General features: G+C 38.7%; 2 protein-coding genes across 6 annotated transcripts in view; one reads left to right on the top strand and one right to left on the bottom strand.

Annotated features, from left to right (window-relative positions):
• Window positions 1-1,656, top strand: part of UHRF2 (ubiquitin like with PHD and ring finger domains 2) — a 78,760-nt gene extending 77,104 nt beyond the window's left edge. For 3 of the 5 annotated variants that reach the window (XM_063423924.1, XM_063423926.1, XM_063423925.1), the window contains exon 16: window positions 529-1,655. In XM_063423924.1, coding sequence (XP_063279994.1) covers window positions 529-675 — 147 coding nt within the window. In that variant the 3' untranslated portion in view covers window positions 676-1,655. Of the gene's footprint in view, window positions 1-528 lie in introns of all 5 variants that reach the window. The other 2 variants (XM_063423923.1, XM_063423927.1) reach the window with 1 other exon arrangement.
• The window catches only part of GLDC (glycine decarboxylase), a 41,856-nt gene continuing 27,248 nt past the window's right edge, over window positions 1,122-15,729 (bottom strand). Inside the window, exons 16-25 of the mRNA XM_063423922.1 lie at window positions 15,175-15,250; window positions 12,010-12,135; window positions 11,166-11,315; window positions 10,609-10,721; window positions 9,852-9,993; window positions 8,430-8,541; window positions 7,114-7,209; window positions 6,017-6,189; window positions 5,289-5,369; window positions 1,122-4,278 (exon numbers count right to left, since the gene is read on the bottom strand). Of these exons, the coding sequence (XP_063279992.1) occupies window positions 4,135-4,278; window positions 5,289-5,369; window positions 6,017-6,189; window positions 7,114-7,209; window positions 8,430-8,541; window positions 9,852-9,993; window positions 10,609-10,721; window positions 11,166-11,315; window positions 12,010-12,135; window positions 15,175-15,250 (1,213 nt within the window). The 3' untranslated portion in view covers window positions 1,122-4,134. The remainder of the gene's footprint in view (window positions 4,279-5,288; window positions 5,370-6,016; window positions 6,190-7,113; window positions 7,210-8,429; window positions 8,542-9,851; window positions 9,994-10,608; window positions 10,722-11,165; window positions 11,316-12,009; window positions 12,136-15,174; window positions 15,251-15,729) is intronic.

Raw genomic sequence — 15,729 nt, 5'->3', positions numbered from 1 at the left:
CAGCACAGATGTTAATGTGTTACAGATTGTATTATCCTACATATATCTGTAAGGCTAAACTGAGTCTGTTTTGGTGAGGTAGATGGAGATTGCTACATAAACAGTATTCATGGTTTGCCACCAAATCTCTATTGTAGTTTTGTAACTTTATTTGGTGGAAAACCATGAATATTCACCTTCCTCTTGATATGAAAGTCTGGAGAAGTACAGCAATCTGTGAATCTATAAGGAAGCTGAGGATTGGCTGTAACTTACAGGAAGGCATTAGTGAATTGAAGGGGAAACCTCAGTAGTGATTTAAATCCTTCCAAGCACAGTGTTTTGCATCCCAGCACAGAGAAGAATTCCTTTGCTAGGACATTTTATTCACGGGTGGAGTCAGGCACCAGAGGGCTTGGCAAAGACTTCCTTTTTTCTGGTAGCACAGCAGATTGTGCCTTTGGTTTACAGTGATTCCTTACTCTTTGGTGGTTAAGCTGCCGCTCTAAAAGAGTTTTGCAATTTACTTGTCTGTCTTGTGTGTCCCAGAGCTGTTTACAGCGCTCCTTCAGAGCCGAGGTCTTCACGTGCCCTGCCTGCCGCCATGACCTGGGGAAGGGCTACACCATGGCTCCCAACAAGATCCTGCAGACACTGCTGGACCAGTTCTTTCCAGGCTACAGTAAAGGACGATGATTGCTCAGACCCTTCCGCACTTCTCCCAGTGACTTCACAGACAGTAAAGGGGAATAAACGTGGGAAATCCAGCAGTGGACCAGCCAGCTTGATGGGACTCAATGTATTGTCACATTTTGAAGCAGCTAGCCCTCTTCCCCTCATAGCCATTTCTTGGTGTTGTGAGAACTCTAATTCTCAGCTGTCTTTTAACATCAAGGGTAGTTTTGGCCAGTTAACAAATAGTTTTTGAAGAAGAAAAAAAAAAAAAGAAAAAAGCCTCAGCTCTTACTGGCCTAGCTGATGCTTAGGTTATGATTTGTTTTTTTGTAACTACCTCAGGACAGAGGAAAGTAAATTGTGTCAAACAATGAAACAATGTTGGGGATAAAAAAAAGTTAGTGATTTTTTTAGCTACACACTGCCTCTGAATATTAGTTGTTCCTGGTCCATGTGGTTTGATTTACAAAAAAAAAAAAAAAGAAAAAAAAAAAAAACCCAATAACAAAACCCAAACCAAAAGAAAAACCAGGACAAATAAATAGATTCAGCACTTAAGCCATTTGGATTAAACAGCAAATTCTGTGGTGTGCATAATCCCTTTTTTGTCTTTTTCTTCTATTATGCTGTATTTTTTGCAAGAATGGGCTGATTTTTAGTCTATTTTTGTGAGCTTCATTGTGCTTTTCTTGTATCTTATGCAAGTTGACTACTAATGACTAATGAGAACAATATGAATGCATTGTTGCTGCATTAGTGTAAAGTGATCTGTGTTTTTTGCACTTAAAGAGGGTATTCAAGACACTCTAGTTGTGTAAAAAATAGTTCATATAAAAAAGCCACTTCTGTATTAGTTAAACTGTATGCTTTTAGTAGGTCTTGTATCAGTGGCAATACATCTACACAGCATTAAAGGCAGTGCTAGCTTGGAGAGGGTTCAAATCGCTTCATATTGTGATCTGAAATTTTATATACAATATATCCCCCCCCAAATATACCTTATTAAATATTTTATGATTCAGAAAATTTGCTAGTTTTGTTTTTACTGTTATCCACTTAACTAAGTCATAAGATCTTTACAGAACTTATTTTTCAGATTACTAAATGCTTTCCTTAGGTGGCCTTATTTTTCTGGTGTGAGGCTTTATATTCCTTAACTCATTTCTCAATAAAAAGAACACTTAATGTTAGAAAAGGCCGAACTCCAAACCATGATCCAGAGGCGACCCTGATGTCCATGGGCTGGCCCACAGCCTGCAGCAGTGCTCTGTCCGTGTCCCAGGGTGGGAGGGAGCCCCGCCTGTCACAAGGGTTGTCACACGGCTGGGGTGGGAGCTGTGCCACTCCTGCACGGTCGGTCAGGTGGGTGAGCCAGAGTCCCTCTGTAGGCACTGAGCTTGCAGCAACAGCCTGTGCCTACAGTGCTGCAGATAGCTCAGTATTTTCTGGGGACAACAGTGTGATTTCACCTTCATAACAGCCACTGCATCTGTGCAGTAAGCTCATAAGACTTGTGCCTTTCAACCTTTTGGTAAAATATTTTAATGCTTTTTTTTCTATTGGATAGATTTTACCAATTAATTTACAAGATAAATTTTGTCAGTTTGAGATCAGCAGTGGGAAGTTATTTGCTTTATACAAAAATATGTAAACCAATTTTTAATATTTCTTTCAATGACATAATCAAGCAACATGAAACCACTTTTAACAAAGATTAAAGTAGCTTTTCAAGACTGGGGAATTAGATTGACAACAGAGAAAGATTGTCCTTTCCTCACATTATAAATCTGCAGTGGCTTTTCAGGATTTTTTTACATCCTTAGTACTATAGCTATTGCTAGCTACTACATGAAAGACATCCTTTTCAGTACTGAATTCTAGAGTAAAATTCTGATTTTCTTCAATATGTATTAAGGCAATTGAGGATGTAGATACAGCTTTTCAGATAAAAACTGGTATCTGGCCTGACTTTTCTTTAATGAAAGCCATTCCTATCTCCTATCACCTGCAGTCTCCATGGGTAAAGCCTCCCACTGAAGTCATTAGGTAGATAATGGAAAAGTTGCAGTCCCAAAGCTTTCACTGTAAAAGACTTACAGTACTTAAAATATTGCTGTGAACACCAGCCTCATTTGTGTCACTTCAGAGTTCCCAGCAGAGTGTGCATGTGCACCTCTTCAAGCAGAGGTTGAGTAGAGGGTGGTTGTAAGGTGCAAAACTGTGTGGTCCTTTTCTGTGGTCTTGGTGTTGCTGAGTGCCCGTTTCCTAACTCACCACAACTGTGCTGAATGAGTTGGTCCCTTCAGGGGTGCTCAGGTACATCAAACAGACAGCTCTGCACAGACCTGGGCAGGTTCCTTTCAAATGTGCTCATAGCACAGAGGTCTGACTGTAAATAGTGGGAGGATTGGTTTTAGGTAGATCTGATTTGGAACATGCTGGAAAAGGCTCCCGTTTAAGGTCTGAGCTCTGGCTACTGAGTGATTTAACATGGCACTGTGTGTTGCAGGAGGGCTCTGGTGTCAGTGCTGCTGATGCTCTTGGAGAGCCACAGCTTAAGCTGTGAATCAGTTTTTCACAAAGTAGGGCAAACTGAGTGCTCTGCATAAAAAAGCACCAGAGACAGAATTGAGAAACTGTGGAAAGATTTTTTTTACCCAAGATTTAAGCAATACTAGGCAGTTCACAGTGGTCTTTTATGCCTTCTCCAGAATAAGAGAAGATTAGATGGAACTACTAAGAAAAATTTTATTTGATATAGAACAAGATTAAGTTTGTTACTGCTTGGTAAAATGGATCATTCTGGCTCATTAAAAAATTGGAGATTTATTTAAATATTAATCTCTGACAGTATTTTCCTTTGTGTGAGTTTGTTGGTGCTGCGGCAATTGTCACAAATCATAACTTAACTCCATAATTTCATACTGCTTTGTTGGACAAACTCAGCTGAAAAGTTTAAATCCAAAACATGACAACATTTAAAATTCTGACCAATTTTATTAGACTACTAACACTGATAGGTAAAAAAATCAGTATGAAATATTAACACTAGCAATGCTAGTTAGTGGTAATATGTGAAGTAAATTAAAAAATCTACTTCATCTTTTTTTACAAAATATAAACAATTACTCCTGCAGTTAATATATATTAGTATTGCCTTATGTTGCATCATAGTATTGCATCTTTTCTACTTTTTTAACTGTATCTTCCATAGCACTTTGCAAATTGGGTGTTAATTGTTAAAACTTTAGCACAAAACAGACAAAATGATGAATCAAGGCAACTTCCAAGATCAACTACTGTGGAAAAATCACATTGTGTTTACAACCTAACGTACTGATTGTATTTACATTTTAACTGAGCAGTGGTTCAATACACAAACGTGGTGATTATTCAAAATATACAAAGTATAAATATCCCCAGGAAATCAGGAAAGGGCCATTCGGATGGTGTCAAAAATGCAGGCAGCTGGAAACAGTCTTAGGAAGATGCTCTCTTCTGTTCAGAAAATGGAGATTCATAGGCTTCCATTGGTGGGCAGGTACAAACCAGATGTTGATCTCCATATATGTCATCAATGCGAGCAATTGTGGGCCAAAACTTGCTTTCAGGCTTCACAAATGGCTAAAAGAGATAAAAGAACCCAACCATCTTAATTTTTCCACCAAATAAAGCTACAAAATTATAATAGACATTAGGAGCCTGAAGAATTACATGTGCTGTAAAAGTGGAATTTAGGTGAAGTCATCCTTCAAATCTATTTGCAGTCCCTGAAAGTTAACAAGCATATCTAATAGAAGTGACAAAAGAATGCTTAGATTTTCAAGAAAGTATAGTCATGTCTTTTAACACATGCTTGCAAAGAAGCAGTTTTCATGAGATGAAAGAAAACTTTATTAACCTTTGAACAACTGGCTTTCAGACAGGAATGAAGGAAAAGCAGAGAACACTGCTGTGCTGTTCAATATAGTTAAAATATAATACTTAAAGTGGAATGGTGGTATAGTTGAATTCTTACATATCACTAAAATACTTGCAATTAAGTTTCGGAGCAGAAAGGTTGCCTACACATACATTTAACTGCTATTACTAGCAGCTTATGCAACATGAAAGCAATTAAGAAGTCTGAAAAAAATTGAAAAATTGAAGAATTGAAAAAAAAAAAAAAAAAAGAGTCCAGCTCCAATCTGACCTTTATTTGTAGCAGGTGTTGCTTTCTGCATGCTGACCTTGGGGCATTGGTCACACCTTATGCAAGTTCTTTTGAATGTCAGCATGTGGGACTCTGTTTTGGATGCCCTTGGTGCAGTATGTCAGAAAGGAACAGGTTGTTTCCAGTAGGAATGAATATTCAGTGTTGAAGTGCTAGGATTCAGAAATCCAAGTCTGCACAAGTCTGCACCTATGTGTAGAGACTTTTTTTTTTTTTTTTTTTTTGAGGTCTTTCCTTGTATTTAAAAACTAAACTAATGAAACTGTGGTAAAGCTCACAGACATAAGAACTGAGCAACAATAAAATGGCTCTGAAGTTTTCATTCTTACCACATTACTTCATCTCCAACTGACAAAGAAACTACAGAGCACCAAGCATATTTATGTGTTACCACACCATGAAGTTCCCATTACGTACTCACCAGCGGGAATGCTGCCACTTCTCTGGAGTAGGGACGATCCCACTTGGAAGAAGTGACACAGTTCAGAGTATGTGGTGACATCTACAAGAAACAATACATATTGAGAACAAGAAATTACTGAATTCAGTTGAAAATATCAGTGTGAAGCCTTCTTCAAGTTCACATTACCACATGTAAATAATTACTGCCTAGAGAACACTGTTTATCATGGAGAAAAAAGGCAGATTTAAACCAGGAGGCAAGTCAGTATTTGGATTTTTTTTCAGTTTGCCTAAAGATGCTTCCCAAGGCTTGAATGTGCTTTTGGCTTTCACTAAACTTAAAAGTCAGTACAGCATTAAAAGATTTGAACAGAACTTGAGCTGATACTAGTTCTGTGCTGCACTGCTAAAATAATTAATTCAATCTTTATTATTAATGTTAAGGTCATTCGATCTTCCATCTTAAACCAGTGAAATAAGCATCTCTCCTTCGTTACTTTGAGATGGCCTTGAAATACAAATCAAGTGCTTGTGGAAATAACTTTCCCTGCTCTGCCAGCAAAGGCCTGACTTCTCACTTGAAAAACTCAAAATTCAGATTTGGAAAAAACTGAAGGTTTCTCATGAAAGTCTTGTGTTCACTGCTGTGCCCTGTTACTTTGGAGAGTACTGAAATACCAGGAAGTGATCTTCTGCAGTCTCAAGGGTTAGGCTGATGCTGGTATCTTGCTCTACACGCCATCTCACCTTTAGTGGGTTAATTTGGGGGTCCATCCTGCCCTCCTCTATGTCAGCAATTTCCTGCCGAATACTGATCATTGCATCGCAAAATCTGTCCAGCTCTGCTTTGTCTTCAGACTCTGTAGGTTCAATCATAAGTGTCCCTGCCACTGGCCAGGACATGGTTGGAGCATGAAAACCTGGTGACAGTAGCAGAAATCAGTCACTGACAGTAGGGTATGAGATACACATGCATTAGCTATCAGCAAGTTCACAAATTCAGTCCTTTCTGTCCAAAAATCTGTACAGGATTGAACTCACTGCTAGTGTTGGTACTGTACTTTGAGAGGTAAAATAGATAGACTTTTCAAGTATCTTTGTTTTTAGCACTGAAGGGTAACATCACTGTATTATTCACAATACAGCTACACACTGATTTAATGAAACAGTTTATTAAAAAGGAACTTTAATATACTAATCTAACTCGCTCTATACCTACTGAAAAGTCTATTTAAAGTGGTGCACAATATTTAAGGCTGACTTACAAAGGGCAGGAAGGGTGGGGTTTTTAGTATGACAATTAGGCTTTGGATTATTTCACTGAAGAAGTATTACTGGTGCAGGTTTTAACAACTTTCATGCATATTCATTAGAAGCACAGTTCTGTAGGATCAAGTAGTTCAATGGGTCCTCTTGTCTGGCATCCACAATCAGATCCTTAAAAGCATAAGCTGCATAAACTATCAGGATGGAATTGTTCAAATTCCATCATTCTGCTTCAAAAGTATTTATTTTTATTTATTTATTTCCTATTTTGTTTTGTTGGAATTTTATTAAGCTTTTGGCTCCAACCTACTTGCTCCAAACAGTTGAGAGTCATGTAATCAGTAATTTGATGGGGCAGTTTACAAAACTGTGAAGTAGCATCGGAGTCAGAAGTACCTACTACAACTCAGTATATGCAAATATCTCTCCAAGCCTTAAAGAACATGAGAAAGCCTGAAATAATTGTGACAGATTCTCTGTCTATAAGCACAGAACTAGAATGTTTGTGTCTCCCTTTGGAAGAGATTTAGAAAATTTTCACTTGCACTGCTATTTTAAAGAGCAGACATTTGACTTACCATAATCCTGAAGCCTTTTAGCAAGATCTACAGCTTCAATGTTTGCTGTTTTTTTGAAAGGTCTTGTATCCAAAATGAATTCATGGGCTACATAACCTGTAAATGAAACCTGTTTACTTAGTAGGAGAACAATGCAATTTACAAAGCTGTCTATTCTGATTGGTTTTGTGGAGAATGTGGCAAAAACGTCAAAAATACCCACTTGGGCAAAACCTCAAATCTGAGAAATTATTGGGTTTTGACTCAGTTTTTGAAGAATGGCCCTTTGAGTCCCACATCACATTAAGAAGAGGCCTCATTTACAAAATCAGAACTAGGAATGAATGGTCAAAGTAGCTCCTATAATTTACAAATTCTCTGAAAAAGTATTTGATTTGTCAGTGGCCTGACACCATTTGGGTCTTAGGCTATCTTGAATTAATCAAGATAATCAGTTTTATCTTACACCGGAGCAAAGCTCAAATCTAGTGTAGTAGAGGGGCTAAAGATGAAAGTTGTCTGTATTTATATCCATGATTCTAGAGAACCTACCATTACATTGCTAATCCTTCAAAATTTGCAATTTTCATTCACTTTTATTAAAGGGCAACATGCAGTTTTAACCAAGGTGCACATCATTAAATTTAAGATATATATTTTAAAGATTATATATATTGTACTCAAATGCTCTTCGATGCTGTTCAGCTTAAACAAGCGAAATAAATTCTGTGATAGTTTCTCCACTCTACAATAATTTTTTCATCTCTTCTTCATTACTTCTTTCCTGTTGCAAGACTGGAGAGCCAAAACAGGGAACCATAACGTAGCTTAAATATCATGTATTGCCAAGGGAATTCTATCTTATCTCACAAAAGTGGACAAGGAGCAGAAATGAGGGAAACTTGGTGGGATTTCTTTTTCAGAGGAAGTGTGCAAGGGGAAGTACAGTTTCAGTTCTTATATTGTTGCATCATTGGTTATGGAGATTTGGAAGTCTCAGCTTGGTTGCTTTTCCTTTTTCTAATGTTCATTAATCTGCCATTTAATTTCAAGGAGAACAATCTAATGGTTTACTCTATCTTTTGGTATCATTTTTTCTAATTACAAAGAGATATTACTTTTCTTCTACTTTCAAGTATCTCAGTTTCATTGCAGTACATCCACAGAAGTGTGGCAAGTTATTTTTCTCCTTGTGAACAACATCAAGAGAAGTCTGAAATCAGCAGTCACACAGCATTAGAAAAACCAACAAAACAACCATGTTGCAAGCCTACTTCTACATGAAGCAAAAAAAAAAAGTCAGCCTGGTAGAAGAAAAGAAATTGTCCAATACTTGCCTCTTGCTCCTCTGAAAAGGATTTTGTAGTGCTTCTCCAGCCTCTTTGCCATGTAATTTGCATTTAGTATAGCAATCTCAGAAGCATGCTTCAGACCCTTTGCTCCCATTGTCTGAAACAAAAATAACACAAAGAAACAGATCTAAAACAGGTCCAAAACAAGCAAAGTGTGCTCCTGCATGACAGAGAGCAGCACCTCAATGGACCTGGGTAGTTCTAAGGCAGTCACTCTGCTGTTACACTTTTCCACACCACACTCATGGGAGAAGCATAGGATATTTACTGAGGGCACCTTTGGTGTATGTGGTTTGTCAGAGTGTTTACTGTCTAAGAGGTTTAGCTTGAAGTCCACAAGTGAACGACCCAAACCTTTCCTCAAACTGAGAAGCTTTGAACTGAATAGAAAAAAAGTGAGAACATAAAAAATATCTAAAGGCACAGGCTGTCTGTCTCCATCCCACAGCAAGACTGCCCAGATAACTTTAGGTGGGACAATGTAAATAGATGCCATTTTGCACTTTGAGGAAACAGTTCCCCTTAAAAATTTTAATGGATTAAATATTCTGTAATGGGAACCAGCTTAGAGTCACAAGTGATTTTTACCCAAAGCTGAAAATGGAAATTGCACCAGTTCACATTTGCTCATTTTGAATTCCAGGGGAGCTGTTTTCCCCAGCAGAGGAAGTTTCCATGGTCAGGGTATCAAACTGGCAACAAAGTACTCTGAATGACACTGCCGCTAGGTTCACTCCACCCCAACTCTTGTCACCAAAGCGTTAAATGTAGCTCAAGAGCCCCAGCACACCATTCTATCAAATAGAAATGAATCTATAATCATCTCTTAGCTAAATATTTCCATACATGGACTCAAATATTTGCTGACTAAATCACTAGATCACAATCAAGCTGTCTCACTTGTAAAACCAAAACTAAGTTCAGTTTTCAAGCCCAGTAAAATCCTCAAGAATTCAGAATATCATCAAGTTGAATGTTACATAGATGTCAAGTAATAACAATACTTAATCATGCAATTAAATATACTCTTGGGGGAACAGTAATTACCAGCAGTTTTTAAACATCAAAACTTCAATGTGGCTTCAAGTGGAAGCCTGACTGCAGTTTTCTGCCTGGTGTTCACTTATCTCAAGACCTATTACACACAAGAGGTAGAAGATTTAGATACAGCAGTTGTTCTGAAGTCCTTTCTCATGGCAATGTTGTCCTACTATAAAGCAAGTAGGTTTGATGGATGTAAATAACCTATGACTGTACTGTAGTCACTTCATTTCACTGCATTTCAGTCTGTGCAAACATCTTACAATGAGTTGCTCTTAAACCTATTCATGTGGTTCCAATGATCACTGGACTTGAAAGAGACTCAGAACCTCAGCTGTTTTATACTCCTTGTAGAAGTCTACATACCTTGATGTACACCCAGGAAATTGGCAGTATAGCACTGGAACCCCAAGGTGCAGCACTGACAGTACCCAAAGGACATGCATCCTTATCCAGCTGTATTTTTATCACAGGGTGAGTAGGCAAGTAGGGAGCCAAATGTTTCTTCCTAAAACAAAAACATTGATTTTAGAGCTTAAATGTGTGTTCCTGTGTTACCATATCTGGGCAGTTTCAGCAGTAGTTTCTCTTCACCTGGCTTCCAAACACAGTCCTCTAGGAAGTCTGATCTATGCCTTTTTCAAATGAAAGTTTATTAACACAACTGGTGCCAGTGGAGGATGGCACTCACTTTTCAACCTATCACAAGATATTAATGGAGGTATCCAAATAAAAATCATTTTTTTAAACAAGTAAGATTATCTTCCTTTAAGGAAATAGGAATGCTCCATGGGATAAATTGACACAGCTTGTGTAGCACTTCTGTGTTCTGGACTACATGCAGTATTATCAGCCCTCAAAGTCCACCTCTTACACAGGAAACAGACTGCTGCATGAGGTTTACACACACACTGGAAGGCCAGCATGGAAGCCAGGGTTTGGGCATACAGGGGAACACAACCATTCATGGGATCAGCATATAGCTATGCTGGAGAAGGACAGGTTGCAGCCAACATAACACCTTTCCCATTCCCATCCATGACTGTACTGAAGTGAACACCCAACCAAGATTCACTAAGGTACACTTTTTTTTTTAAGAAAAGGCAAATATAGAGATACCCACACTCCAATTGGTCCCATTCCAGGTCCTCCTCCTCCATGGGGAATGCAAAAGGTTTTGTGAAGATTTAAGTGAGAGACATCAGAGCCATAATCTCCAGGACGACATAGACCAACCTGTAAAGGGAATACTCTGTTTCAAAACATTCTTCATAGGCCATTTAAGACCTATTACTGAATGCAAAGAGAACAGGTTGACAAATATGGTGTATGCTTTTATGTTTTTCTTTATCAAGATGAATCATGAGCAAGAACTTGATGCAAATAATATTTTGTTTTAGGAATTCTTAATTACATCTGTAAAGAATGTCTTTGATAAAGGATAGGCAGACTAAGCCAATTTCAGTGAACAACTCAGAAATCTTATTTCAGGGTTAAAAGCAAATATAAGAGAATTACTTTCACCATCTAGTTTTTATTACTGTTCCTGGAAATCTCACATCCTCCCCCAAACACTGTGCCATCTTGCATGGAAACTGTGTTACAGTCTGAACTGAGTGCTGCTGTGCTATTTTTATTCCAAGGACTCCCACCAATAACAAATCTGCCTAGATTTTGTACCTGGGCATTCATATTTGCTCCATCTAAGTAAACCTGGCCCCCGTGTCTGTGAATGAGGTCACACACGTCTCCAATCTCCTCTTCAAACACGCCGTTGGTGGAAGGGTACGTGATCATGATGGCTGCCAAGTTCTCCTTGTGCTTGTCCACCTGGCAACAGGGAGGGAGAGAAAAAAAGGTCACTGGGGCTCCTAAAGCTCCTCAAGGTTTTATAAAAAAAATACCACTCAAGTCATAAATATATGGATATGTAATACTCACATGTGGGACCATCAGATAACCAAATGAAACATCTGGCCTTCAAGTTAATGTGAAATAATGACTATTCCCCCTGCTTTCAGAATTCTATGACTACCACAAAAGTTTGTTCAAATGTAAAAATGTGTTCTGTGTCCCTTGCATTGGAAGATTCATCTGCAGCCAATATACTTTAAAAAAGAGAAAAAAAGTAGTTGCCTAGCAACACCTTCCCCAGCAGAGATGGACTGAATTTTGCTAAAAGAACACTGAAATGCAGTTTCAAATGCTTCACATTCATGAACTTGTTCATTTCCAGTACTAGCTGTGGACCAAAAGGGTCTATAAAAGAGTCTACTGTGTAGAAAGACTCTTTGAGCAAATCCTGCACCACAGATCCTCACATTAGAAGAAATCTCACAAGCAACACATGATTAGTGTCTGAGTGAGCAAAACAAAAAAGAAAAAAAGAATTACTTATCCTTTTGAAGCACATATTCACTATTATAGCTTAATTTTCTCTTGTAGAGAAAAGTGATTCAGATGCCAACACTATCATCTTCAGAGAAGAAGTGTTCCTTGAAAATCAAAGATAATTAGTACTCACCATTGCTTTTAAATGAGAAATACCAATGCTCCCATTTTTATCCACTTCAATTGGCTGAATCTTCATCCCTGCCATTTGTGCACTTGCTGGATTAGTACCATGAGCAGATTTAGGAATAAGGCAAACCTTGGAAAGGAAAGAAAAACAGAGCCAAAAGTATTAACTAGTTAAAAAAATCTTAATGTTTTATGGTCTACACTCAGCTACAATTAATTATCAAAGTTCTGGAAGGAAATCCTTATGGTACCAGTAAATAGCTTCTTTTGCTGAACAATGTAACTAAAATTTTTAAGAAAATCCATTCAGGTATCATTACCAAAGTTTCATTTGCTGCATAATCATATTTAGGGATGGAATCCAGAATATTATTTCAGATACTTAAAATATATATTTCAGATATTTAAAATATATTTGCCTCACTCCACCTTTATTTAAAACATTATTTTTTTACAGTTATCAGTGTCCATGTGTACAACGGACTTGAAAGGAAAAACGGCCTAATTCCAAATTTCCACTACAACTTCTTCTGGCTTCCAAAGCATTTTATTCTGTATCCTATTCAAAACAAAAATTTAAACCAAAATATTTTAGCTATAGATGAGAAACTCAGAGCTACTTTTATGCTCTGCACAGTCAACTTTAAAAGAAAAAAAAGAGAAGCACTTCTACTTAAATAAACGTAGGCTCTTGTTAGTCACAGGAAAATGCTGCATGTGTCAGGATATTTCCAGACATTTTTTAGGAATTCCATCTTTTCTAAAGACAATAAATATTTCTCACAAAAAACCCACAACAAAACAAAACAAAACAAAACACAACAACCACAAAAAAACCACCCAACTACAAATAGCCAAAACCCAAACAAAACAAACATCATTTCCTTCTACTTTATTTTCCTGAGAAGCTGCACGATGGCTCATGGAACTCTATCATCCATCTCAGTGATGCTGGGACAGATGTGAACACTTCAAAACACTGGGATCCCAGCGCCAGTGCCAGGAAGCACTGTGCCACACCTGCACCCATCCTACCCTCACAGCTGAAACGCAGAGTGGCCCCAGTGGCCACCAAGGCTTGCTGGGCGCAGACATCACTGACCACACAAAAAAGCAAGGATGTGAGCCATGGGTCCATGGCCACACTTCTTTTCCCACAAGAGGGCACCAAATCCAAACACAGCCAGCCAGGAGAACCTTAATTTCTTTCTCCAGCCCAGGGGGAAAAAAGCACTTCAGCAGAAAGACCAACATTTTGTGGGCTTTCTTATTTTCTTATTCCTTTTTATTCTGTCCCAAGAGTACCATGATTTTCCTGTAACATTTGAAATCTGTAAAGTGTGAGTACAGTGCAAGCAGCCCCCAGGCTCTCCTGTGCAGTTCAGCGCTGGGTATTTTCAGACCACAGAAGGACCTACAGACACTCAGAGAAGCCTTGAGGATCTTGCACAGAGTAAGAGAAATGGCAGATGATACATAAAAAAAATCAAAAGAAAACTCTCCAAGGAATAAAATTTTAACCTAGTTTCACTTACCACTGAGTAAAACTATTCACAAAACAAAGTTTGCCATTGTAAAGAGTGGTTGCCTTCTAATAAGTTTAATGCGGTCTGGATGCAACAAAGAAACAGAGAGAGAAGAGAACACATTCAGTTTCAGGTGGTTTCCTCATACAGAGGCTATAGTTCCCAGGAGGCCAGGACAGCAATGCTTCCGTCTTGAGAAGGCAAATGAGTCCCAACGCCAAGGATATAATCAGATTCAAAGGACATGCATGCTATTGCACTAAGGACGTTTTCCTACTGTTTAAAGCCAACTCCATGGGTGTGTGAAAGAAGAAGACCTAAGTAATCTCAGATTTCCAGTAAGTTTTTGATGTGGTCCCTAAAATGCTCCTAAAATAACTTCCAGTAGGTTAAGTGAGAAGGTACATATGGATAAATATTTCATGAATACATGTTAAAGAAAAGAAAAATAGTCAGTTTTCGCTGTATGGAAAGGCCATCCTAATAGAATATTATAAATATCTGTGCTGTTTCTCTAACATCAAAAATTACTCATGCTTGTGTTTATAATGGAGACATACAGTGAAATGCCAAATATCCTGTTAATACAACCTCCCCCCAGGTCACTAAAAGAACAGATTGCAGAGTTCAGAAAAGGACACAGAGTACTGAGGGGCAGCATTCAAAGCAGTATGTGTATACTGGAGACAGACAGATCGAAAATATGACACAAGAAAACACCTCTTAACAATCCACAGCTATGATCTTTAGCTTTGAACCTACTACTACTAAAAGATCCCACAGTTTTGGTGGGAAAGAATGCAACTGCATCAAAGATTAGAAAGGGGATAAGAGAAAAAAATAAAAGGAACACAGAAGCTTTAAAGACAACCAAAGTTATAAAATGTGGTTTTTTTGAGAAGAATGGATAAATAGCTGGAATCCAGCTAGGAAATGAGGATGGATAAGGATATAATAAATAATCCCAGAATTAACACATGATATGTCAACTGCCAACATGCAAGAACTGTTCATCATCTTTCAAGAGTATAAGGGTGTTAGATTAAATTGTAAACATATCTCAGTTTCATTCATTCCTTGCTGACTTCCCAACTTCCTACGGCTGGCCACACGACATGTGCAATTGTTGCTTGGGAATTAAAACGCCATGAGCATGGCCTTCCCTGCCCTCCTCCCTTCCCTGAGCTTTTGTTGTTGAGCATGCCATTCTATGGCATCCTCATCCCTTTGGTCAGCCAGGGTCAGCTGCCCTGGCTGCGTCTCTCCCAGCACCTTGCTGACACCCAGCCTCCCTGCTGGGAAAGGACAGGGTCAGGACAGGGCATGGAGAGAAAGCCTTGACACTGTGAGAGCACTGTTCACCACGTGCCGAGAGATCTCTGTGCTATGAACACTGCCTCCACAAGAGTAGTCCACCCTACTGCCAAAGGCAGTACAATCACCCTTCCAGGGAGTGCCCTGTCTCATTCCCACTGTCTGTAAAAACTGGTAAGATGTTACCAAGGATCCATGTGGGAAGCATGGAATACTGAAAGCCTATCAGACGTGATGATGCACCAGTTTCTCTCTACGTGACTCCCAGCTGCTGAATCAAATCTCCACTTCCCACCCACCGCTCTTCCCCCGGGAGTATTGACACCTACCGTTCTGTGACATTCTCCTTTGGCATTTAAATAAGCTTTGATTGCAGCCAAGCCTGCATACTCCCCTTGGGCTCCACTGCAAGAAGAACACAAACACTGTCACACAGCACACAAGCCAGGGGGTGCCACCTCTCTGCTAGAACTTCAAAACTGTCCAGCCCTAACCCTTATCTGTGACCTCAGGCAAGTGTCAGCAAATTAAAAGAAGCACATTCCATAGATTAAATTACAGATGGGCATGCTTAAATTTAATAGCTAGATGTAAATGAAAAGAGTAGATGACAAAGGTTATGCCATTTTATATGTTTATATTACAATGTTAAATCCTTCTGGTGACTGAGTTGATCCACATTTCTGTGCCTAGCAGGGAACTCAGTGCCTGATTACAGTGGGGAACTAACATTGAAATGCATAGCAAAGTGTATATAATGAAACATAAAAGGTCTTTCAGTGACAGCCTAAGTGCAGAGTAAGTTCTTGCTGTTCATTTTGCATCAAAACTGCTAGTGGACATAAACAGGCTGCATCAGGACTCATTAAATGCTGCTTTATTAA

Source organism: Prinia subflava, chromosome Z (assembly GCF_021018805.1).
Source record: "Prinia subflava isolate CZ2003 ecotype Zambia chromosome Z, Cam_Psub_1.2, whole genome shotgun sequence".
Lineage (NCBI taxonomy): Eukaryota > Metazoa > Chordata > Aves > Passeriformes > Cisticolidae > Prinia > Prinia subflava.
This window is presented reverse-complemented; position numbering and strand designations above follow the sequence as displayed.